Source organism: Halichoerus grypus, chromosome 4 (genome assembly GCF_964656455.1).
Source record: "Halichoerus grypus chromosome 4, mHalGry1.hap1.1, whole genome shotgun sequence".
NCBI lineage: Eukaryota > Metazoa > Chordata > Mammalia > Carnivora > Phocidae > Halichoerus > Halichoerus grypus.
The window spans coordinates 179,828,126-179,853,913 of NC_135715.1; the positions used below are offsets into that span (position 1 = coordinate 179,828,126).

Below are 25,788 nucleotides of genomic sequence, written 5' to 3' on the forward strand. Positions count from 1 at the left end.
AAAAAAAAAATACACTTCTTCTAAAAAAAAAAAAGATTTCAAGTCCTTTTTTTTTAGTTAATTAGAAGAATTTCTATCCTCAAAGTGCTTCTAGTTTATGGGACATAGTCAGAAGGGTTTTCCCCTCCTCTTTCATTTTCCACCCTCTCTTCTTAACGTTACTAAGTGAATCTTCTCCGAGGTCTTGATGGCGTCTTGGGGGGATGGTCCGGAAGACAGATACATGGAATAGTGATGCTTCTACAAAGGGGCTGAGGGGTCGTGGTGAGGCCCAGAACACCTGCGACGGCGGGTGGGGGGGGTGGGTTGGGTGCTGCAGAGGTCGTGTGAGTGGGCCGGGCGGCCTCTGAGCTCAGCGGCAACGGCCCATCTCTGAGCGCTGGCTGGTCGTGCTGGCCAGACTAGCGACAGGCAGCAAGGGGGTGACCAGCTAAGCAGTCTGTGGTCATGAACACAAACAGCGACAGGCAGCAAGGGGGTGACCAGCTAAGCAGTCTGTGGTCACGAGCACAAACAGCGACAGGCAGCAAGGGGGTGACCAGCTAAGCAGTCTGTGGTCACGAACACAAACAGCGACAGGCAGCAAGGGGGTGACCAGCTAAGCAGTCTGTGGTCACGAACACAAACAGCTGCTATGCTGTCCTCACAGATGCAGGAAGACAGATCCGCGCCGTCTCACTGTGAGAAGCTGCTGTGCTGGCCCAAGAGGGAAACCAGGGAACGTGGGACCCCCGTGAGCTCTGTGGCACGGCCCAGGAAGAGAACGGGTTCCAATTCCCAGTCAGTAAACGCCCGTGAAAGGCGCAGGGAGGAGGGCAAGGAGGACGGTGGCTGTCCACTGTGTTTACTGTGAGGGAACGAGAACGGTGGAGAGCTGGGGTTTCCTTCTGTACTGAATTCAGTGCAGACCAGGAAGGGTCCGATAGGAAGAGACAGGATCACTGGGTCACTGAAAAGGAGTTTAATGACGAGAGTTCTTATAAAGCATGGGTAGAGAACAGAGAAGCCATTCGGGATAGTACCTTGGGCTACAAACATTACCAAATGTAGGCTGGGAGGGGGGAGGGCGGCATGGTGACCCAGAGAGAAAGCACTCTTGGCCACACCTGCTCAGGAGTGGAGACCTTTCTCGCAGGGGTGCGGCAGCCCTGGGCACCGCAGGGAGGGCCTGGAAGTCAATGCCCCAAACCCTCTCCTCCCGCAGTCCTATCACCTGCTAGTTCACCCCACAGCCAACTCAATGGGAGGCAGGGGAGCCGCGACGCAGCCTCCTGGGGCCTCAGAACAGGGGGGAAGAGGATGGAGAAGGGAGGGCGTGACTCAGGGAAGATGGAGGGAAGGCATCCAGCTTACTGTAGTTCTATGCAGTTAGAATCCTTGACAACAAGAATGCGTTTGTGCATTACTTTCTGTAACACACACACATACACTCTTAGACAAACCGGTTCTTAATGGAAAAGCTACCCGGATATGGAACTCCCTCTCTAGGAACGTACTCTAATCCAGAAAAGATGTTCCATTCCTGTAAAAATAAACATATTCGTGTTTCACAGGAATGTCTACAGGATCCTTGCGTTTTAATCTTTCACTACTGACATTTATTTTCCAGCAACAGAAACATACAATCATTGAAGGCCCTTCACTTTTAGTTGTTTTATTAGAACAGAGAATGTGTATAAAGATTGACCTCAAATAAAAGGGCTTTGCTTCAGATACGAGCTGGTGGCTTTGCGGGCATTCCAGTGAGGTCTTCCTGGCAACACCAGTGGGGAGTAGGGAGGGCTGGGCTACCATGGGAAAGAGGGATGACTTTTGGGCAAAAGGAGCCTTTTATTATTCTCAGTTGCTGAGCACGTTATCTTTCTGCAGGGCTTTTAAATACATATTATCTTGTAAAGAAACATTTGAGGGAATGACAAAATTTTACCTAGAAGCTTGATGAACGAGAAGCAAGAAGGAAAGTGACTTTGTTTATTGCAGCCCTGGCCTGAGCCATTCCTTCGCTTAGAGAATCACGCAGCTGGTGAAACACTGAGCAGCACTGAGCTCACAGAGACTGAATATGCCAAGGTAGTACTCAGGGCCCATGTGTCTAGGTACAGATCGGAGACACAAAGGCTAACTTACAGAGGAAAAGCATCAATTTAAATTGCATGACAACTGCTTCGGTGAAACCAGGCTTAAAAAAAGAATCACCAGGCTTCGTTTATCAATACTGTGGCGATGATGGCAGGGGTTGGTCATTGTTTTCTGGATCGTAAAATTGACACATGCTTGTTTCAAAAATTTGCAGATTCAAATAAAGAAAAATAATCACTTGAAATACTACCACCATTCACATTTTATTGAACATCCTCCAAGACGTGTCTCCACAGATGGAGGAATATATAGAAAGTATTTTACGTAAATGAGATGAATCAGCATCTGCTGTTCTAGAACTTGTTTTCTGAAGTCAACCCTATATTGTATCCTCCACTTATGTAAATCTAAATCTATTTATCCCATATGTTCCACTATACGTACATATCTGGCTTTGATTTATTTGCTAGGGTGAGATGATCTTCAGAGTTTACAATCCTTGGTGTGGGATCACTACACAGGCTCCTAGGAAGTCCCCCATCCTACAGCTCCTTCCACCCACCGTGATCGGGGCCCACCTCCCCGCCCCCCCAACCAGAGCCATGACTGGGCTTTGTTAATCTTTGTAAGGTTTGTGACTCTGGTAAGTGGAAAAGAATCAAATTTTTACTTTTATGATGACCCGATAATGCTTTCATAGGCTTAAGGCCTATTTATATTTCATATTTTGTGAGCTATCCTCGCTCTTTAAATTTTCTGCCTAAAAGCCTATATGCTATATATTAATACATAACCTCTGTAAAGAATACAAAACTTTACCATGGACTTTAAAACAATCCTGCCCTCCATTCCCCTGCCCTTTTTAAAAAAATCAAAGTCAGATCTGCTCTTGGATGAAGTGAAAGTGCTGGTGGGGCATGGCCACGCGGACACTTACCGCATCGGAACACGGACAGCTGGGCAAGCATGGGTACTTGATAGGACTTCCCATCGGCTGCCACAAACGTACGTTTCTTTGTGTTCTCGGGTTGGAACCGTGATTTCCACAAACCCTTAAAATACACGGCATTGACCAGGACCAGTCTGGTGAGCGCACCATCGATGAGATTTGGGGAGAGCAGGTTGTCGATCATACCTGGAAGGTCACAGAACAGGCAAGGGAAAAACTCAGGATTGGCAGTCCATTTGAGGGCAAAAGGCAGTGCTGGAGCATGGACAGTGAAAAAAATCAAAGGAATTTTTAAAAGACTTTTTTTTTTTTAAAGATTTTATTTATTTATTTGTCAGAGAGAGAGAGAGAGAGAGAGAGCACAAGCAGGGGGAGCGGGAGAGGGAGAAGCAGGCTCCCCGCTGAGCAGGGAGCCCGATGCGGGACTCAATCCCAAGACCCCGGGATCATGACCTGAGCCAAAGGCAGTTGCTTAACCAACTGAGCCACCCAGCGCCCTTAAAAGACTTTAAAAAGGAACTGTTTACAACACCCTTTTGGTACTTTCTCATTTTTTTTCCTCACTAAAAATGAAAACTGAAAAATTAAAGCTAAAATCAGTGTATCCGAAGACTTTGGAGATCCACTAAAAATGAAAACTGAAAAATGAAAGCTAAAATCACTGAATCCGAAAAGTCTTTAGAGATCCTCTATTTGAGGATCAAGAAATTCTTTTATAACTGGGGCACCTAGGTGGTGCAGTTGATTAACCATCTGCCTTCGGCTCAGGTCATGATCTTGGGGTCGGGGGTCAAGCCACACGTCAGGCTCCCTGCTCAGCAGGAAGTCTGCTTCTCCCTCTGCTCCTCCCCCCCCCCCTTGTGCTCTCTCTCTCAAATAAAATTTTTTTAAAAAAGAAATTTTATATTAATTCCCTATGAACCCCATGTTTTAGAAAATTTTACTCATCTAAATAAGCTATACTTAATTAATGATGAATTTCCCTATCTTTGCTAATAACTGACATGTGCAACCGCCAAGGAGGGTTTGCCATCAGCACAAGACATGCATTTGCCCTTTCAACCATGGGGTGGATTTAATCCCAGTCAAAAATGAAGCTCTTTGGCCTGTGCAATTTTATCAAGGATAAATGTTTAATTTCTCTGAAGGTTTTAGAAATGTTGGGCATTCACTTGGAATCCCTGGTACCATAACGCCTCAAAGCTACTTAGGGAAGGGCTAGAATGAAAAATTAGTGTCTACGTTTATGAGTTAGGGATCGAGTGAGGTGGTAATATTATAGAGATAAAAAGAAATGGGGTCTGTCCTGGAAGGCCTCCCGACTTTGAAGGGAAATTTGCTCCACAAAATGTCAAGGACCATCCATCTTGTTTGTGTCGGGAGTGAAGGAGCAAACAACTGTGATAGTTTCAGAATGTTCTTTGAGGCCACAAAGACCCTTTTCTCAAATGCTATCTGTGCTTGAAGGCTTGGGTTTTCATTAAGGCTCCTTTTGCTCAGTCTTTGAAGATTCAGCTGTGTATGTGTTTATGAGGGATTACTGATACCCAAAGCGATTAAAAATTAGTTTACTAATTAGTTTACAACTAAAAATTAGTTTACTGTAGCTTTTGGCCCCAGCATTAAAAAAAAAAAAATGTAGTGCCATAATATAAATGCAAGTTATAATTCTTTAAATGGTTAGAGTAAAATCAATAGTTTCTGAAGAAGCAAGAATGTCTAATTCAGGTGAGAGAGCTTTAAGTCCTTTTAGATGATGTTCAAGAAGATTCAGATGTCCAACAAACAAACGTCTGCATTAAATCATGGTCAAGAGGCACATCCAGAGGTTGCCCAGACCCCAGGGTCCTCAGTAAGAGCTTCACCACTACTCCTTACTCACACAAGAGGGCACCAATGCCACCATAAATCAGGACCTGAAGGAGAAATCCCCAAGCTATAAACGGTCATCATTCTATGCAAGGGCAGCTTCTGTCCTGTGGGAGGAAGTTACAACTCTGTGCTCCAGCCCATAGCAAACTCCTTACAGTTGGCTCCTGGCAGTGAAGGTGGTATCTTGCCTTTGCTGGAAACATCACCCAGTCCAACCCCTAGGTGCCTTTAAGACATAGCTCCGTTCTATACCTATAATAAACCTCCTCAGACCCTCCTCCCAAGCTCCCAGGAGTTTCCATAAAGCTCAACACTCAGCGCCACCATTATACCTCTGGTATTTTGTTCCAGCCAAATTTAATGTGTCTCTCTATCCCAGCTGGACCATAAACTGCACAAGAGCAAGGACCCTGTCATTCACTTTTAAAACAATCAAGCCTATCTCTGTGTTCAGCACACAGTCAGTGCTCATTAAGTGTCTATAAAGAAATCTTCCCAGACCCAAAGCCTCTGATTGACACTATCAAGACTAGATACAATAACGGGGAATGAAGAAATAACAAGAAATGATAAAAAGGTAAGAAATGTATGGTTTAGAAGCAAGGAAGCATGTAGAGGACCTGCCATCAAGAACTATGTATAGTAAACATGCATCCATCTCGCCACCCACCTATCTACCAATCCATCCATCCACATACCCACCCATTCATCCACCCACCCATTCATCCATCCATCCATCCACCCAGCCACCCATCTACCCACCCATCCATCCACCTACCCATCCATCCATCCACCTACCCACCCATTCATCCACCCACCCATTCATCCATCCATCCATCCACATAGCCTCCCACCTACCCACCCATCCATCCACCTACCCTTCCATCCATCCACCTACCCACCCATTCATCCATCCATACATCCATCCACCCATACATCCATCCACCCATCCACCCATCAATCCATCCACCCATCCACCCATCCATCTACCACCCCACCATCCATTCTTGGATACCTACCTACCATATGCTAAGTACTCTTCTAGGTAAGAAAATAAATAAACAAAAAATGAAGCCCGCCCTCAGAAAGCTATGGAGAAGAGAGAGGGGGAGGTTGGCATAAATGACTCAGGAAAGTGTATGCAATAGTAATAAATACCTCGAAGCAGAAGTACTCAAGGATGTGAGGGCAAATAAGAGGGGGATCTGATCTGGTCAGTGGGGTCAGGGATGGATACCCTGAAGTATTACTTGATCTAATAGCTATAAAAAACAGCCCACACTTGCTGAACATCTGTTAAGTGCTAGGCACTTTCCTAAATGCGTATTATTTACATTCCTTAATGTAATTCCTTAATGTAACCTTAATGTTGTTATAACTATTTTAGTAGTTGTCATTATCGTATCTCCATTATACAGATGAGGACTCTGAGGCACAGGGAGGTTAAGTAACTTGCCCCAGGTTACACAGCTAGGAAGTGGCAGAACTGAGATTCAAACTTAGAGCCTGTACTTTCAACTATGAAGCCATTCCTGGATGGTGTGAAAATGAATATGCATTAGCAAGGGGAAGGGGGAAGAAAAGCACCCCGGGCAGCCGGCTGCGACAGGAGAGAGCCTGGTGAGTTGGAGGGACAGGGACGAAGCATGCAGGACGCGAGCACAGAGTAGGTGAAGGAGCAGCTGAGGCTGGAGCCCCAGGCACGCAGCCCTGGCTGGGCCATCACCCCCTCACACTGGAAAGAACCTTCGTGTCTGGCTCTCCCCCTCTGCAGTGGGCAGGAATGGTCATCTCTGTGGGCCGCACTCACTGGGCAGTCTTTCAAATGTGGACTGTTCCATCTCCAGGGTCCTTGTGGCAGGTAAGTGCCCCTCAGTGAGGCAGATCCCCCCAAGGGGGCAACATGGGAACTTGTGGGAGAGCTTTCAGCTGAATGGCAGGTGGCCAGAGATGCTACTTGTCCTGCGATGTTCCAAACGGTCCCACATGGTAAAGAAGTGTCCTGCTTGTCATGTAGCTTCCAAATGCCCCCAGTGGATATTCACGCTAGCAACAAACCGGCTTATCATCCCCTGAGCCCAGAATCTCACTCTTTTTTCCACATAAACACAAAGGTATCTGTTTGGGGGCATGTTCTTACTGTACACTGAATTTTCTAGGTATGTCACTGCTGTGCACATCAAGCGGAGACTCTTCTTATTGTGTTCTGAAATTTACCGAGAATTTTGCACAGTTTTAGAAAAAAGTGCTTCAGAAATATCAGAAGGCAGCTTGTGGTTTTCATGTCACTGGTATGACATACCTGTCTCAGTCTGTTTTTGTAGCTGTCAGTTCGCAATTATTCTAAGAATACGACTGCTTTGTTACATTCTCAGGTGTAGTTGGTACCCAAGGGTTTACCTACTGAACTACATACATAAATTAGTTCTGTTTTTCCTTGTATTACAGTTTGGCATTATACTAATTTTTAAAAATTTTGTGTACTTGTGGGGCGCCTGGGTGGCCCAGTCAGTTAAACACCTGCCTTCGGCTCAGGTCATGATCCGAGGGTCCTGGGATCGAGTCCCACGTCAAGCCCCACGTCAGGCTCACTGCTCAGTGGAGAGTCTGCTTGTCCCTCTGCCCCTCCCCCCACTCATGTGTGCACACGCTCTAATAAATAAATATAATCTTTAAAAATTGAAAACAATTTAAAAAGAAGAATAAAAATTTTGTGTACTTGTGCACAGGTTACATGAGCTGTGAATTTCATTTCAGGATGGTAGAGTTAATAGTAAAAATCTTTGTTTATAAAGAGGGAGTGGGTCTGTAGGGTTGAAAAACACGCTGAATCTTACCACACTCCCCTCCACAGATGAAGTAAGCAACTGAGTCAGTGTGTGTCCAGGTAGTTTGAACTCTGTCACGTGGCACACAGTGTGACTATTACCAGCACTTTGGTAAAGAAGGCTGGCAGGGGGAACTGACATGCCATCGTCATCCAGCCATCCAGCTCTGAGTGCCAGCAACCCAATGTTCTTAGTCCTCTAGGCCCAGAAAGAACCACTAAACCCTCCACACTCGCAGGTCTCCTGATTGTTCTGTGGTTTTAGGAAGGAAGCCTGGATCTTGCTGTCCAGGACCCTGTGGAGAAGGAATGCCGTGGATTGACCAAAACCACTCTGGCTCTCCTCCATCCTCCCGGGCCCTCCCGGTCCATCTCTGCACTAGTCTGTCGTATGCTCTCAGACATTTGCGTATACAAGTCTGCTGGGGGGTTGGGGGTGGAGGCAGACTGGGGGAGCACTCATTTCAGTGCAGAATGCTAGACCCCTCCCTCAGAGATTCGGATACAGGAGGCTGGGATTCAGTGACCTGCATTCAAAACAAATGCTCTGGATAATTCTAATGCAGGCGCCCTCAGAACCATGCTTGGAGAAAGAGGACCCGACAAGCCAATTTCCTCACATTCTGTCCTTGGGTCCCAATTGAGTCTTTGGGTCCCTTCTTGTGACCTTAACTCTACCTCCTATGAAAAAAGCTTCCCCAGCCTATATCTGCAGTGTTCACTTTCCTTGGTTGTTCTGGACCCATCCCTAGTCCAGAGCATTTCCAACTAGACCTCTAGTTTGCAAATTAACGGGTTTAAGACACCCACGTTAGACATTTCCTCAGTCTAATGAGAGGAGAAATGCATGTAAACACGTAATCATGACGCGGCGTGCAAAGTGCTACAATAACAGGGCATAAACAACGCATAATACATGCTGATTGTAAGCCAAGCGGAGGCACCTACTTCGTGGAGGGGACGGCAGCAAGAGGGAAGGAAAGCAAGGAGACAGATCAATCCCGAATCTCACACGTTGGAGAGGGGCAGTCACAGAAACATAGGAAGGACTGAGCAACTGAACCTTCAGACTAGGCCAGGGCCTGCGGGCAAGGCCTCCAGGAGGAGATGTAGCGAGGAAAAGGGAGAGTCAGCGGGGCTGAATTCTACTCTGCTGCCCGGGCCCCAGGGAGAAACGTCCCGAACAGCACAGGGGGGTGGTGGCAGCAAGAAAAGGGAAGGAAGGTAGACGGAGTCACGGAACCCGCTAAGAGAGCACAGACACACCAGCCAGGTGGGTCCAGGCGTTTCACAACGGGAGGGCCATGGGACCTGTTAGAAGCTCAGAGTCCCCCTCACACTTTCATTCACCAAGTGTAAGATCGTACAAAACAGTTCCCCGGGGAACTGAGGCCACTCACCCCTGGTTTCGTTCTTGACCCACACGTTGATGGAATCACAGGCGGAGGCTGGATCCTCAAAGCTCACATTCTGGACTTCACACTGAAACACGTCTTTGTTCCGGGTGACAAAGGGCACCTCCATCTTGAAGCCATTCTTCACGAACACTGCATTGGCCACGGTCACGATGTCCTTATTCTTCTTGGAGCTGATGGCCTTGTTGATCTTCTTTAACACTTTACCGACTCCTAGGAGAAATGGAAAAATGCAGCAATATTTCCGCGAGAATTCAGAAAAGCTGTTTTTTAAAAAAATATCTTTCTTAGGATGGCAAATAAAGAACAGTATAGACAAGATAAGCCTGAGTAGCAAGAGACTAAGTCTTGTGCTTCCTCAGCGGCCTTGTGTTAAGAAAAGGGGGGGAGGGGATGATAAAATTTATTAGTAGTTCTTAAAAGTCAGTGGTGCTTTTAGCACCAAAACAGCATATTCAAGGCATCTCAACACCTTCCCCACATAGACCTCGTCCTCCTGGGAGACTTTCTTGGTACCAGGTCACTAGGAAGACTGGCAAGCTCTTCCTTACATAGCCATGGGGAAATAAATCCAGGGAATCTTCCTAATTCATTCTTTTTCTTTCTTAACAATCTCTAGTGCTCTTTCCTGCCAAAGATTTAACACTGCTACTTCTTTTTTTTCTATTTTGGAAAAAAAGATGAATATAATAAGCATTAGAAAGACCATTAAAAATTGCCAGGTGCCACCATCCAAGAACAGTGTGGTTTTTACCTGATCTCAAGCTCAAAAAGCATGGGGACTAATTTTATGGCAATGTAAGCTTTATTTTAACACAAGCCATTCATACATACTCCATTTGCTTTTAGAACATGGAGAAGAGGAAAATAAATCATAAGGATGAAATGTGTTTCTCTAGTGAGCTCGAATTACAGATTCTTGGGTTACTCGCTTGGGGTCCTTTCAAAATGACACTTTCCTAAAACAGCCTGCAGGGGTCACAGTGATGGTGTCCTGGAGAGCTGACCTGCCACACGCCGAGTGTCTCTTCTGCAGACCCACTAAATAAGGGCAGGGTGAGTCGGCCCCGGGGCCCAGGGAGGTGACCCTTTGGCCCTTTGTTTGGCTTCTCATGACCCCACCTTTTGTGCTGTTCTGTGGGGCAGGCCTACTTTATCGGTAAGGGAACAGCAGAGGCCGAGACCCAGCACCTGTCCCTTTTGGCCACACGGCCTCCTCCCCATGCCTCGGTCTCCTGCTGGGAAAAGACTGGTGTCGATCTTCCTCCCCTGCCCCAGACTGTTCTGCCTCTGTCCTCGGTAAGAGCATCGCTATCCGGAGTTCTCAGAGGGCCTGAAACCACTCGGGCTCCCCTGAAACAGTCTGTCTCTTGATGGAGCCCCATTCCACAACACAACGGCTAGTGATTCGGGAGAAAACAAGCGTGGGGGAAGGAAGCCGCCCACAGACAACATTCTCAAAACTTTAGAAATGCTGCTTCGAATGAACGTGGCTCAGTGTGGAACACCAGAAGTCCAGTCCCCGCGTTGGAACTGTACTAGCTGACGGGGTCCCGACGGCACTGGTGAGGGCCATAAATTCTAGCAGTGATTCACCGGGAAGCGATAAATCACTAAGAGTTTTCCGAGCGTCCAAGTAAGGGGCAGAACGGTGTGTTCCAAGTACTAAGTCCTTCCATGCTTCTGATAGGTGATCCAACTGCAGACTTATGAGAAACTGAAGGCCATATAAACAGAGCGGGGCAAGTTTAGGCACTTGGGGCTGGCAGCTCAGGAGGTGACCCTGAACACAGCCACCGAGGGGCATGGAGTGAGGCACGGAGCTCTCGAACCCCCGCCTATCCCTCTGGTTTTCCTCTCCCAGCCAAAAGCGTCAATGCAGTCAAGATTCCTAGAACTTTATGAGGCTAACAGGAGTGGAAGAACATGGAAAGGGCAACTCCCTCATTTTCCAATAAAGCAGCGAAGACTCTGACGTGCAGAGGGACTCGCTCAGGGCCACGGTGCCCAGTGGCCCCAGAGGACGGCTGCGGGGCCCGTTCTGCTCCCTCACACGCGGCCCTCACTCAAGAGGCGGGTGCAAGGTAGACTCTGGGGGATGAAACCTGAGCAGGAGCCATGAGGCACCACCCCGCTAGGAGACAGAGACTCTGAAGTGAACACAGATAATTCAAAACAACAACTGAAACCTTTTCCATTGGGCCTGACTTAAAAAAAAAATTTTTTTTTAGCTTTTTATTTTGAAATAATGATAGATTCATGGGAAGTTGCAAAACAATATACAGGGTTATCCCCTGTGCCTTTTGCTCGGTTTCCCCTAGTGGTAACACCTTGTAGGACTACAGCACAGGATCACAACCTGGAGACTGCGTGGTGGAGCTCACAGAGCTCGTGCATGCTGCATGCCTTTTACAGGGATTTGTGTGTGTGTGCATGCGTGTGTGTGTGCGTGTGTGTGCACGTGCATGTGTGTGCATGCGTGTGTGCATGCGTGTGTGCGTGCGTGCATGCGTGTGTGTGCATGCGTGTGTGCATGTGTGTGTGTGCATGCGTGTGTGTGCGTGCATGTGTGTGCATGCGTGTGTGCGTGCGTGCATGTGTGTGTGTGCATGCGTGTGTGTGTGGCTCTCTGCACTTCTCTCACCCACACAGATTCACGTGGTCACCAGCACAGTCAAAACACTTCCAGCACTGGCACATCCGTCCTGGATGCCAGAACGGCACCGGAGAAGCCCCTCCGGATGCAGGACTCGCTTGAGGCCCCACTGGCCAGAGCCCACGGGGCACGCACCATTCACGCTGTATCTCATCACCGTGGTGAGCTGCTTCTTGGTCCTGCCGTCGGCTCCCAGCTGAAGCATCCCCAGGACGGACGCGATCCCGTGGGGGGACACGACCACGTTGTCATGAGGCCGGGATTTGACGATTTGATTGAAAACCTGGATTCCTGTGTTGGAGCCTAGTTCCTCCAGAGACAGGGGGTTGAACTGGGAGCACACGGAGGGCAACGTCACTGTGGCCACAAGGAAGAAGAGAAAATGCCAATTCATGGTTCCTTTCGGCAATGACGACCTGAAAAATGAGATTAAAAAAATATGTGAATTCTTAAATGAACACCTTTGGGGGGACTACTTTATATTCAACTAGGTATGATTCATTGTACTCAGTATAATTGAGTGCTTTGTTAATTTATTTAAAATAGAATAGCATAGATCAAGCAGTTTTTGCCCTATTTTGTCAGCGGGTTGGGGGAGGGAGTGGAAGGAAGCCTCCACCTGGCAGGCTCCCAGTTATGTGCCATTCAATCTTACAACCATCCTTCATCCAATTGAAGCAGTATTTACTGAGAACTAGCATGTGCCAGGCCCTTTTCGAAGTGCTGGGCATACAACTATAAATAGATGGGCAAGACCCCTGCCTTCCTGGAGTTTACATTGTAGAGGGGAGACAGAAATCAGCCAGTAAGCAATAAAGTAACTTCAGAGAGGGATCAGGACCCCGGAATAAAACACTGTGTCTGCAAATGAAGGACGAGGTGGGGACAACATGAGGGACAGCATGGGAAGAGTTGTGATGAGTCCCGAATGAGAAAGAAGCATCCCCCCCAACCCCGCACCTGCCCCCAGCACATGGCCACTGAGGAGGGAGTTGGCGGAGGACGTGAAGAGGAGGAAAGGCCCATAACCCTAAGGCCCAGAGACCCCAGTATGTATGGCTCTTGGATTTCCTTCTAAGGGTCACAAGAAACCACAGGAGGATTTTAAAAAAAGGGAGTGAATCCCTCGGGTCGCTATGACTACCTTATAACCCTATGTCCTCAGACTTTTTTTTTTTTTTTTTTACCATAAGCATGTTACTTTCTTAATTAAGGGATTGTTAATTAAAATAAACTTAAATGATACTCTTAGATCTACAATAGGGCAGAACAATTGGTAAATTTGTCAATTGTAAGAATGGCACTGTTTACACAGATATTCTCAATTACAGTGATTTGTCTGAAATAGATCTGAAAGATTTGTCTGCTTTCTTCCTTGATTACCACTTACGGAACTTCCTTCGGCTGTGACAAGTAAGAGGTAAAAGATTTACATGTATTTACAGAAAAGCAAATACTGTCATTAAATAAGAACTTAAAAGAGGCAGTCGGCAAAACAAAAGCAGAATTCGTGATGTGGCTAATTTGGTTCCTCCCTTGGGGACCTGAACTTCTGCGAAGCACAAGTTTCCAGAGGAGCCAATGTGCCCTCCTGGCACGTACATGGGAATGTCTGCAAAGAATAAGAGGGAGCCTTTTAGGAAACGGGGGACCTGAAGTGCAGGGAAAGAAGGTCTCTGTGCTCCAGAGAAAAGCATACCGGGAGCGTTAGGCAAAATTGGCATTCGGGGTTTTCCTTGTCTTCCTTTCTATGCATCTGTCTTGCTTCCTACTCCAGGTCATAGTAAATGTTCAATAAATACATGTGAGATTAAATGTGATGGCTTATATACTTTCGGTTTTTGTTAATTATTTTTTTACTGCATCAAAATAATATTTATTGAGCGTGACTGAGAAAGTCATCGTGTTCCGTCCCGAGCCTCAGAGTGAGCTTCAAACATTTTCCGAGGAGAGTGAAATTCGCTGGGTGCAGAGTTCCCCACCTGGACCCCCCAGCCCAGGGCCACAGGAGAACCACTAAGACCATCATTCAAGGTGATGTTACAATGTTCTCATATGTTGTGAAACAATCACATTTTAAAAAATTTAGAACATACAGGCTTCTCCAGGGCTTAATTGGTAAATAATTGTGTTAAGACAGCCTGTCTAAATTCAAAACATGCAAGTGACCTACATACGCTCCTACTTGGGGCTTTCCTATGGCCAGCATGGCCTATTTTGACTTTGGCACCTAGGACTGGTTCTAATACCATGACAATCCCCTGAGTTTCTTTCAGCCTGCTGGACGCTGGAGAGCTTCCAAATGCTGACTAGGGAGGCTTTACTCATTCATCTAAAAATTAGACTCTGTGTCCTCCTTGCCTCCCTCCCTCCCCTCTTTCTGGAAATAAATCTCCTCTTTAAAACATAATATGCCACAAAGCCATCACGAGCATAAAACAATCCACACAATCTTTGTTACAAATGGTCAAGTCCGGTCACTAGTGCCAACTTCATCAATCTGGATTGTTGACTCCTGCATCACAGTGTACCCCAACATTACCTCCTGTTTGCCTACTCTCTACTCCCCAAGCCTCCCAAAGAAATCCTCCTGGATTAGCAACTACTTGAATAAAATATTTGAATCTGCACACTCAGAAAGGACATCAAATTGGTTTTGCCTCTTATAGCTTAAAGTTGATTCACCCACATGCTACAGATTTATGTAGACGACTATAAAACAGGTAGAAAGGATCAACAAGAGAAAAATTTAACAGCTCCAATGTCTCAGAGTCAGCAAAGATCGTCTCCCAAATAAATAGCCAACTTATTTAGCAGAATTTTGCTTGGTTATGACTTTTTGCTAAAAGAACAGTTTCATTATGAAGTGGCGGAAGGCTGCCATGGGTGTTTTTCTTGGTTTCTTGGATTTGGGAAGCTTTTGAGAGATGTCTATGTGCAGTCTCATAACAGCGCACCGGGACAGTGTCAGGGCTACGCAGGACTTGGAATCGGAGCTATTTTTGATTGATGTTCTGGGCATGACTTCTTCTTGGCCTCAGTTTCCTAGGCTAAATGCTCCCTAGTTTAAGATCACCTGGCTTACGTACATGTTTGAGACTAAGCTTTCACTCCTCTCCAAAGTTCAGTAGGCAGGAGAGCGGTGCTGATTCATAAATTACTTTGGCTTATAAAATTCTTAACTGATACATATTCATATCCAAATAGACAATCTTTTACGTGAAGTAACTGCTGGAGTTAATCAGGCTCTAAAATGCTTACTCTCTACAATAAGCAGATTCTCATTATGGGAAGAACATAGTAACCTCCTGTTTATTTTTAGGAGAAATTATACTTAAAACTTTCAAATAAGAGAGAAGGAATAAAGCTGTTGCCCAAATGTATTGCAGATCATCAGTATGGAAGATTATAAATCTGTTTAAATGTTTCCATTTCTTGAATAATCTTTTCATAACAGTAAAACATACACACACACACACACACACACACACACACACACACGCACACACACACACACCAAGAGTCTGGCTGAGGCCATCACTGGAGGAGGATCATAAACCTATAAATAAAGCTATCACCAGAGGCATAACCTTTCAAATGTGGGATTCTCTTTCCCCACGTACTTCTAGTGTCTCTTACTCCAAGCCTTTCCTTTCCAGTGTGGGGGATGTCTGGGCAGTAACTGGGGACTGCTCTGAGCTTCAAGTGAGATTTAGTGTAGTAAATAACAGAGTTGGTGGTTTTACAAACGCCAGATCTGGAGCACATCCTAACATTTAGCACCGTCTCCCTTCCCAGTGGCAGACATTAGAGAAACACAGCCTCCCCAGACGCCATCCCTTCAACCATCACGTCCACACAGGCGGTGCTCAGATCTGAGGCTCAGATCCTCAAACCCTCTGCTGAATTTCAGGTTCATACTTTCATCTATTTGCTGCCTGTGTTCACCTGACTGTTCAGAACATTATCTTGGCCTGGAAAATCCTTTATAGGTGGATTATGGAGGGCCACTGGTCTGTGAAACCTGCCAACTGTCCTCTTAAAGGGTCTAGGCCTGGGTCTTGCCTCTGTACTCATGTCTTGGCTTCTCTCCCTTACTCTCCACCTGGTGACACCAGTGCTCTCCCATCTCCGATCACAGCCTGTGGGAGGCTTCCCCAGATTGTCCCAGAAGGGTCTATTTACCCCCTCCTCTGAATTTCCACAGTATTTCCTATCCGTACCCTTCATCTTGTTTTTCAAGTGTGTTTCTCCCTCCCAACTAGACTGGAAGCTCACAGAAAGCAGGGCCACGGGACTTTAGAACCCTAGTGGCCACGGGGTCTTCTTTAAGGGCCTTATCATTGCTAGTCACTGAATCAGAGGTTGACTCATGGGACTAACCCAGCTGCTCAAATGTTTGGTTTGGAATGAAAGGCACTCTAAAAATATTTTAAGCAACTACAAGTTAGAAGATGTCACATATGATCTAGATTTAGAGTTATTCTCAGGAAGAATGAAAATGAATGGGACCCTGGTAACACCGGGCCCTCCTTCCCAAGGCAGACATCTTGCACAGTAACCACCGCTAGGGGCTGGGCGTGAGCTCCCTCTGCTCCCAGCCGCCTTGTCCACCGCTTGCCACCACTCACATCACCTCTCCAGGCTGTGAAAGCTTGTGGCCAGACCCCTGCACTGAATGAGTGCTAACTGATTCAACAAGGGCAGATTAACCCAGCTGGTCACAAAAGGTGACGCTTGTTTTCAATCTAACAGTCTTTTTTTACAAAATAAAATATATTTTACATATAATACATGAGCAAAAGATAAATAAAATGGTATCTGTCAGCTCAAATGATAAATGGTAGGATATCTGTCAGCTCTATTTAGTATAGCAAATAAGATGTATGTAAACAGTTTTGGGGGAAACACTGGAATACTCTTCTGGCTCCAACGCTTAGCCAGATGATTCACATCTGTTTTAGGAGGACCCAGGAGTGTCGAATAAATGGCAAGTATTCCATCCTTTCTCATTCTTTAAAATGTTTCAAGTGATATATTTTATAAAACCTATGTATCAAAATCTTTATATCACGAAAGATTTTAAATATATGAAAAATAACGTAAATCCCTAGTACCCAACATCCTTTATAAAATAATGATCAACTCATGGCTTATTTTATTTCTTCTAAAATCAACAATTGTACTGAGGCAAATTCTAGACATCATATAATTCAAAATATTTTCAACATATATTCTATACCTAAGGAATATATACATATACACAGTATCATTATCCCACTCAAAAATTAGTAACTCTTTACTATGTTTTTTTTTAAAGATTTTATTTATTTATTTATTTGAGAGAGAGAGAGAGAGAGAGAGAGAAACAGCATGAGAGGGGAGAGGGTCAGAGGGAGAAGCAGGCTCCCCGCTGAGCCGGGAGCCTGATGTGGGACTCGATCCCAGGACTCCGGGATCATGACCTGAGCCGAAGGCAGTTGCTTAACCAACTGAGCCACCCAGGCGCCCGTAACTCTTTACTGTGTTAATATCTAGCCAGTGTTCAAAAATGTTTTAATAGTTTATTTGAATCAGGACCTAAATAAGCTCCACACATTGCAACTGGTTGATAGGTCTCTTGCCTTTTAAAAAGTCTTACCCCAGGGGCGCCTGGGTGGCTCAGTCGGTTGAGCGGCTGCCTTCGGCTCAGGTCATGATCCCAGGGTCCTGGGATTGAGCCCCCGCGTCACACTCCCTGCTCATCTGGGAGCCTGCTTCTCCCTCTCCCACTCCCCCTGCTTGTGTTCCCTCTCTCGCTGTGTCTCTCTCTGTCAAATAAATAAAATCTTAAAAAAAAAAAAAAGTCTTACCCCAGTTGCTTTATTTTTAACTTTTTCCTCTGAACTCTTCTGTTGGAAGAAACCAGGTTATTTGTCTTGTAGAGTTTCCCACAGTCTAGATTTTGCTAACTGCATTCCCGTGATGCTGCTTAAGAAGTTTCTCTGTCTTCTGTACTTCTGTTAGTTCCTAGTTAGACCCAGGGCAGGGGTCTGCAAACTCCTGGGCCAGACCTGGCCACACTTTGTGTTCTGGCTATGATTGCACTGAGCTCCCACAGCGAGTTGAAAAGAGTCGCCCAGTTGCAACAGAGACTGTCCCGCCAGCAAAGGCAGAAACAGCTACTACCTGGCCCTTTAGAGAAGGTCTGCCTCCTCTGCTCTAGAGGCTGATCAGGTTCACATTTCTTTTTTGCAAAAATGTTTCACAGAGGTGTTGTAGCGGTGCTGGAAGCAGGAGAAAGTGGCCATATGTCTCTTTTTTGGGATGTTAGATAGAGGCTGCTCATGACCACTGCCTAAGTGCATTTATTAGGATTGCCAAATGATGCTATGGTGGTTCTAACTTTATTAGTTGGAACACTTCTGTAAAAAGTCATTTTCCATAACCAACCAATTCCGTTATCCTGAGGTTCAGCTTGCACAGCAAGGGCAGGATGAATGCGTGATTCCTTTCTTAGATTGTTCTTAAAATGATGAGTTGGTTACCCTGCATCTCAGAGTTGATCAGAGGGTTTGTTTTGTTTGTTTGCTTAGTATAATTATGAACTTACCACTGTTCTACATATTTTAAGGGTCCTGATCCACTGAAATTTTATTATTTTTTTCTGATACTCAAAATGAGCCTCTTCACGTGGAGCTCTCATATAACCTCATAGTCTCAACAGCTTCCTTGTGTTCTGCGTTGACAAGATATTTCAGGTTCATTGTGCACCCTTCTTGCCCTAGGTAGAATCAGCCACTTCCCGAAGGAGTTCTGGTTCCTCTCAGTGGGAGACGGTATTTAGAGACAATCTGAGTATCCTCACCAAACACACTCCAAATTAACTGTGGGAATCCCGGGCAATGTGGAAAATCCAAAATCCACTGACTGCACTCTCTGGACTATAGCCAAATGTTAAAGTTCAAATTATGAAGGAGAGACTGCTTACCTGGCCACAGATGAGGAAAAGATGGGGGAGGGAGCTGGGCATTCAAAGCTGGGCTGGGATAATCAAAATGGATCATCCTCATGTGAAGACAGTTAGTCTCCTGGATCAAACCCATCCTGATGGCTTGTGGGAACCAAACAATGAGAGTGCCTGGAGTGAACAACTGGCATCCAGCATGACAAGAAGAGTCCCCCAGTTTATCTCAGGTGGGAAGGGGCGACAACCAGCCCTTCTCCTCAATGAAAGCTGACCCTTTCTCTTGGACTGGGAAAGCATACAGATATCCCGCTGGTCTCTGTTTGTAGGCTCCTGATTCTTAGAACCAAGACCCCGTATTGTTCTGCCTTTGGACTAACCATTTCTTCTACGGGGGCTATAGGAGGCAGAGGAAAACTGCACATCAGGTTATATGCAATCGTGACATCTCCTGCCAGTTTTCCCCAGAGAAACAAACATGAAGGAAAAGTGCTGGGCTGCCAAAGAGAGCCGTCCAAGTGGCCATAATTCGGATTGTGCTGCCCAGCCGTCGGGCCCAAATACCGCCTGCTCTCCAATACTCTGCCAACAGGCACAGGTCTAACTCTTTGAGGGTGTTTGGCAAGGGGCATTCTGGAGACTTCAGGAGTTGATCCACGGTGATTAAGACTGGATCTGCAAAGTGATAGTGGTTGTTATGCGCGAATAATTGACGTTAAGCCTCAAATACGGCCCTATACATGCAAGAGGACGACTCTGGTCTCTCAGACTTCTGCTGATGTTAGTGAAATGGATTGCATCAAAACCTGTCTTCATTTTCCTAATATCTACCACATTCTCTTATGATAGATGAACAAGCAACACTGAAGTGCATCTTGATACCCCTGGGAAGTGTGCAGAGTGTTAGTAGAATGAGTCAGCATCTTTACAACTTAAGAAACCGGAAATGCCAGCTGACCACAGTGACAGCAGACTGGTGGTTCTAAAATGTTCTTTCACGTTACTGAGAGATGCTCAGAGTCCTCTGAGGATTTTTTTCTTAAATTTTTATCAGACTTCAAAGTGCATGATTGATCTATGACACTAATGAATTTAACCAAAAGGAACTTAAAAGTAGTCAGGAACGAAATTTGCAACCACTGAAATGGATGACAACAATGTTTAAACTGTTCCTTCGAAGAGACACATTTTGTTAAGTACTCTCCTGACATCCAAGTGCCTTTATGTACAGATCATTTGTTTTGAAATCTCCTCTGGGGTAAAGAGGAAGGCTAGGAGGAAGAAGGCAACTCGGGCTTTGTTAGTTGTCTATCTTTTAGAATACAAGATTATGGGACATTTATTCTATTTTCCTCTAGTGTGTCAAGGGAAATTCATCTAAGGTTCAAATTTCAATTTTACCATCCACTAACCAAGACATCCAAGGCAAGTCACAATCTTTACCAGCCTCAGCTTTCTCCTCTATGCTATATTAGAAATCAAATTCCAGTGCTGGTCATGGGAATTCCGTAAGCATGAACAGAAACATGGACGGTAACTAGCATAGTACTCACCTCAGAGTGGTACCCAATGAATGTTCATTCCCTTCCCCTTGTCTTCCTCAAAGCTCAAGACCTGAAATAATCTGATTTTTATTTCAACAGCTATTTAAAGTCTCAACGATCAAGCTAAGAAAATGGGTTGAACACAATACTTCCACCTTGATATAGCCCTGTATCTTTAAAACATATTTTAAGACAGAGTAAGATAATGCTAGCATATTTCCGTGTCTCTATAAGAGAACAGAGGGGTTCTATTACGATGGGAGTAGAGGTGGGTATGTTCCAAAAAATGTTTACTTGTTCTGAGATATGTTTTTCTGTGTGTTGTCTTAGGTCACTAAATCTGATTTATTTATGGTATCAAGTCCTGTACACTTTCTTATTAATAAATTCTTAAGATGCAACAGTTCAAATGGGTGATTCCCTAATTGACAGCCAAGAGATGACCTAAGATGTTATAGCGATGTTGACCAGTGGTTCTCAATCTTTAAAACAAGGTAGCATCTTCTTTAGACATAAACAAGTATTACAGATACTTCCCAAGTAATTATGCTTTAAAAAAGTACTTGTGAAACTACAGGATAAAAACTACTATGAATTCATAAACAGTTCAATAAAATGCAAAATCTTTTTATCTATAACAGCATCTGGATACATTTCCAAAAATCATATTTTGAGGTATTACTTATTCAGTCTCTACTCAAAGCTGGACTAGGAACATGACTTTTTTGACCCCTTAGAATAACTCTAATGTTGTCTATAGGTCCTCAGTTCATAGGTCAGAAATCAATGCTAAGTTATTGCTAGTAAAAAAATAACCAGGAGGTGTTGGAAGTGTATATCGATAAAACAAAAACAAAACAAAACAAAACAGCTTTCTGAAAGGCAATTTGGGGCATGCCTAACCTTACAAATGTATATACCTATCAGAACAGTAATACCCTTTCTGTTAATCAATCTGAAGGTAATAATCAAATAGATTTGGGCCTAAAAATGTTCACTGTGGAGTTATTTCTAAGAGCAGAATCATTGCAATATTCTTTGCAATAAATAATTGCAGTAACAATGATCATTGCAACCTAAATTTTCAATGAAGGGGACACTGAGGGTGACCTTTTATCAGCTTTGTGTGCTTTGTTGCTAATATTTGCAACTGTTACCTTCAGCGGATTGCTTCTGGGAGTTGGAGCCCATTTTCTTAGTGGGCCTTAAGTGGCTTGGAGTTCACCACTACAGCATTCCTTTGCCTCCCCCCCACCCCCCCCCCCCAGGCCAACAGCCACCAACTACTGGTCGAGGCGTAGGAAAGCTTAGCTCCTTTGCCTCCAGGTGGCAGAGACCACCTGAAGGAGGAGGTGACTCTCTGGAGGGCCCCATGGGATTGGGCTGTGGGACCTCACCGCTATCACTCCCTAACTGGCTGTTTCCTTTGCAATTCCCACTTCCACCGCCCCCTTACTGTTTTACCCCAGAGCACTTCCTCAGTGAATCATTCACACTCTCTCCTTGGCTCGGGACCGCTTCTGGGAGAGCATAAGGGTCAGTTCATGACATCCACTCAACACAATATCAACCAGCTGCTGAGAAACTATACTGGAAGAAAATCTAAAGATATAGTAATAGATTCTGGATATATCCCAATGGAAAAAGGAAAACTATGGTATAATTAACTATGTAAAAATAATACACGGCACAGAAAAAAAAGACTAGAAAGATGGATATCCAGATATTATCTATATCATTATTCTGATGGTGGGAAGAGGAGTTTATTATTCTTTATACCGTTCTGTATTTTTCCCAAAATTTCTATACTGAACAGATCACGTTAAAACAAGCATCCCTTTTTCTGTTTAGAAAGCCACAGCAGTGGGAACTTAGATCAGCTGAAATGTATAGAAAGGGGGAGCAGAAAAGACTACAGGGCACAAGAACAGTGGTTAAGTCACAGGATCATACAAACCTGAATTAAAAATGGTAGTTATTGGAAAAGGAGAAAGAGTTAAGAAATATAGTGAGATCCCTTTATATACATTCAGATGCATGTCACACCCCATTCAAACCCACAGACCACTTCATGGTGAGTTTTTTCAGTAAGTGATGGCTCTATTTTGATAAACATGAGTTGACACATTTATATAGCTAAATCTACCTATTAGATATTTAAAGGCAGGGATTACAGTTTATTAATTTTTTTATTCCCTGCATTTACCATAGTACCTGGCATATAGCAGGAACTCAGTATTTATGAAACACATTGTAGTTCGGTGGTAATCACCTGTTCCAATCACTATTTTAAGTAGCAGCAACTGTTAGTGCGAATTAAAAAAAAATCCCAATTTGCTTAAAACTTGTAGAGTACAGCGGCGCCTGGGTGGCTCAGTCAGTCAAACGTTCAACTCTTGATTTCAGCTCTGGTCATGATCTCAGGGTGGTGAGATCGAGCCCCGCACTGGGCTCTGAGCTGGGCGTGGAGCCTGCTTGAGATTCTCTCCCTCCCTCTCCCTCTGCACCCCGCCTCCCCACTCCCTCCCTTCCTCTCTTAAAAAACAAGACAAAACAAAACAAAAAACTTGTGGAGCACAATCTTAAGTACTCAAGAATAATGGCCATCATTCACTGAATGTCAACTATACACCAGACACCCTACCTAGAATTTTACATATTCAACATCCAGCTGAGTCCTCAACTTAAGTAGGCATTAGTATTTATACTTTACAGATGACAAAAAACGGAAGCCCGGAAAAATTAAATAGCCTGCCCAGATCGTGAGGGGTGAAGACACGTCTGAAAATGGACACTCTTAGCCAATGTGTCATGCTGCATCCTGTGATGGAGTTTAAAGGGTCAACCAAGGAAAAAGTCAAGAAACACTGCCTTCTTTCTACCTCTCTGTCCTGTGCTTAAGTCATCAAATACTAGGAGTAAACAAGCCACCACAGTTTTATGAGGCACAAGAATTGAACAGAATGTTTGTTTCTCTAACGCAGTGGTTCTCCACTGGGAGGGCGGTGACACTGCACCCCTCCCCCCCCCCGCCTGGGGGCATTAGGCAATGTCTGGAGACATTTTGGGTGGTCACAACTGGGAGGGGTGCTACCGGCTTCCTGTGGTTGAGGTCAGGGATGTTGCTAAACATCCTACCATGTGCGAGACAACACCCCACACGAGGAATTATCTGGCCGCATGCGTTAGTGCCAAGGGTGAGAGAGGACCTTGCTAGCGCCCAAGAAAGCACCCCTTCCCACTCTCCCCCCCTGCTGTCACGCCATGACACCACCGGCTCTCCTTAATTTGGAATCAAGGCTTCAGTCTGAAGTCAAAGACTGTTTCCTGTCACAGCCACAACTGCAGGGACACCAACTGTCATGGTAGTTCTCCCTAGGACTCTCCATCCAAGCCGTTTCCGTGTGGAAGAGGAGGGCATCCAGCGGCTGCCCTTCTGCCAATGCCAGGGGGGAAGGTTTGTGTTACCAGTAACTAAAGCTCTGGGCGGTCGGCCCACCTCATCAAATCAGGTTCACCTCCAGCGTGTCGTCAAGGAGTTGTGCGGCTGGAGGGGTGGGGACGCCCGGGTGACACCGAGCTTCCAGCCAGGAGCACCGGGGAAAGCGTTTCCACCAGGCCGAGTCGCCGAGTCGCCGAGTCACCAGGCACTGACTTCTCCACAGGAAGAGGATGAGTCCCCAGCCTCCCAATGCTGCGCAGCCTCTGGGAGTCCGACAGCCTCCCCGTGAAGCAGCAGCAGGGAGCCGGGGCGACATAACCAGGCTTTGTCCTCCCCTCTGCTGCCTGGTTGCCCCCCACCCACCCCCACGGCAGTCTTTTTTTGCTAAGCCAAAGCCAGTTCTATCATTCCGGCTCAGGGAACAGAACTACCAGGTACAGAGAGAAAAACCTAAATCACTCACACATACCCTAAATTATTCTTATGGCCACTGTACTTACTCCCTGGGAACTTTCTGCACTAATTACATCTGGTTATGTGCTTTGCTAAGCCAAGCGGAGCCCAAACCCCTCTTTTCCTCCCTTCCCCCATGAAAAGGGAGCAGAGCCCAGCTTAGTGGAAAAGGAGACCCAGCAGGTGAACGCTGAATTAGGTCTCCGAGAGCGCCCTACGCCACATTACCCAAAAATGCCACCCGCAGGAGCTCCCCTTCTGCCTGCAGGGATGCCCTCTTTTTCTCAGAAGGAGGTCCAGAGTTAGTGGCTGTGAGGGCCCTGGCAGTGTTGAGAGGATGTGGGCTTTAATCAGGCAGGAACTGGAAGACTCAGGCATCCTCATTTCAGCCCGCGGGAAGAAGGACAAGGAAGCCCATATTCATCTGTGTAGAGAGGACTCTAGATTTCTAAGGCTCAAATTCACAACTTGGTTCTTTTGCAGTCAGGGTGGGATTTCCAAGGCTGCCACATAAAGAGGGGTTTGACGGTGGCTACAGTTTGTCCACTTACTTTTCACAAACATTAACGGACAACAGGGTGACAGGCACGGTGCCGAGGTGAGAACATGGACAAGACAAACTCAGCACCTACTCTCCCAGAGCTGAGGGCCTGGAGCCAAGGTTCTCAACGTGGGCAGCTGCATCCCTCAGGGAACATCTGCAGACATTTCTGGTTGTCACAACTGGGTGTCGGGGAGGGTGCTACTGGCCTCTAGAAGGCAGAGGCCAGAGATCCTGCTCAACATCCTACGAGGCTCAGGAGAGCCCTGCACAACAAGGAATTGTCTGCTCCAAATGTCAACAGAGCTGAGGGGGAGCTCTGAGGAAGGGCCACATAGGGGGGACTTCGGAGGGTGAGCTGGATATGATGGGACAAAGGGGGACACAGTGGAGGGCAAGGAGGAGTATTCCAGACAGATCTCAAGTGCAAAAAGGTCTTGTGTTAGGAGGTATCATAAATGGATGGGGAAACTGAGATTCTGGAAGTATCCTTCTTCTCCCACCATCATCATCTTACAGTGTTTCTAAGACGACGTCAAATCTGGGGCCATAACCGTGACAACCAGCTCATCATGACACACACCAGAGGCCAAACTAGACAGGAGCTGTAAGAACCATACACACTCCAATGTCCATCCTGTCCCACTGCCTTCTTTCTCAACAACGAGACCACTGCATTAGCAGAGGCAGGAATCAAAACCTTATTTGTTCTTAGACTTGATACTAAAAGCATGACTCAAAAAAGGAAAAACTGATAAACCAGACATCATCAAAATTAAAAATACTTGCTCTAAGACTCTACAAAGGTGATGAAAAGACAAGATACACACTGGGAGAAAATATTTGCAAACTGCACATCTGACCAAGGACTAGTATCTACAATATATAAAGAACTATATTAATGCAACATTAAAAGAAAAATCAAACACTCCAGGCAGAAAATGGACAGAGACATGGACAAACATTTCACTGAAGAGAATATACAGATGGCCAATAAGCTCATGAAAAGGTGTCAAACATCATTTGCCATTAGGGAAATGCCAATTAAAACCACAATGGGCCAT

At 45.6% G+C, this 25,788-nt stretch overlaps 1 protein-coding gene across 1 annotated transcript in view; it reads right to left on the reverse strand.

Moving 5' to 3' along the window:
- Positions 1-25,788, reverse strand: part of SERPINE2 (serpin family E member 2) — a 60,691-nt gene that overhangs the window by 13,384 nt on the left and 21,519 nt on the right. The window contains exons 2-4 of the mRNA XM_036098716.2: positions 11,934-12,214; positions 9,128-9,355; positions 3,017-3,214 (exon numbers count right to left, since the gene is read on the reverse strand). Coding sequence (XP_035954609.1) covers positions 3,017-3,214; positions 9,128-9,355; positions 11,934-12,192 — 685 coding nt within the window. The 5' untranslated portion in view covers positions 12,193-12,214. The remainder of the gene's footprint in view (positions 1-3,016; positions 3,215-9,127; positions 9,356-11,933; positions 12,215-25,788) is intronic.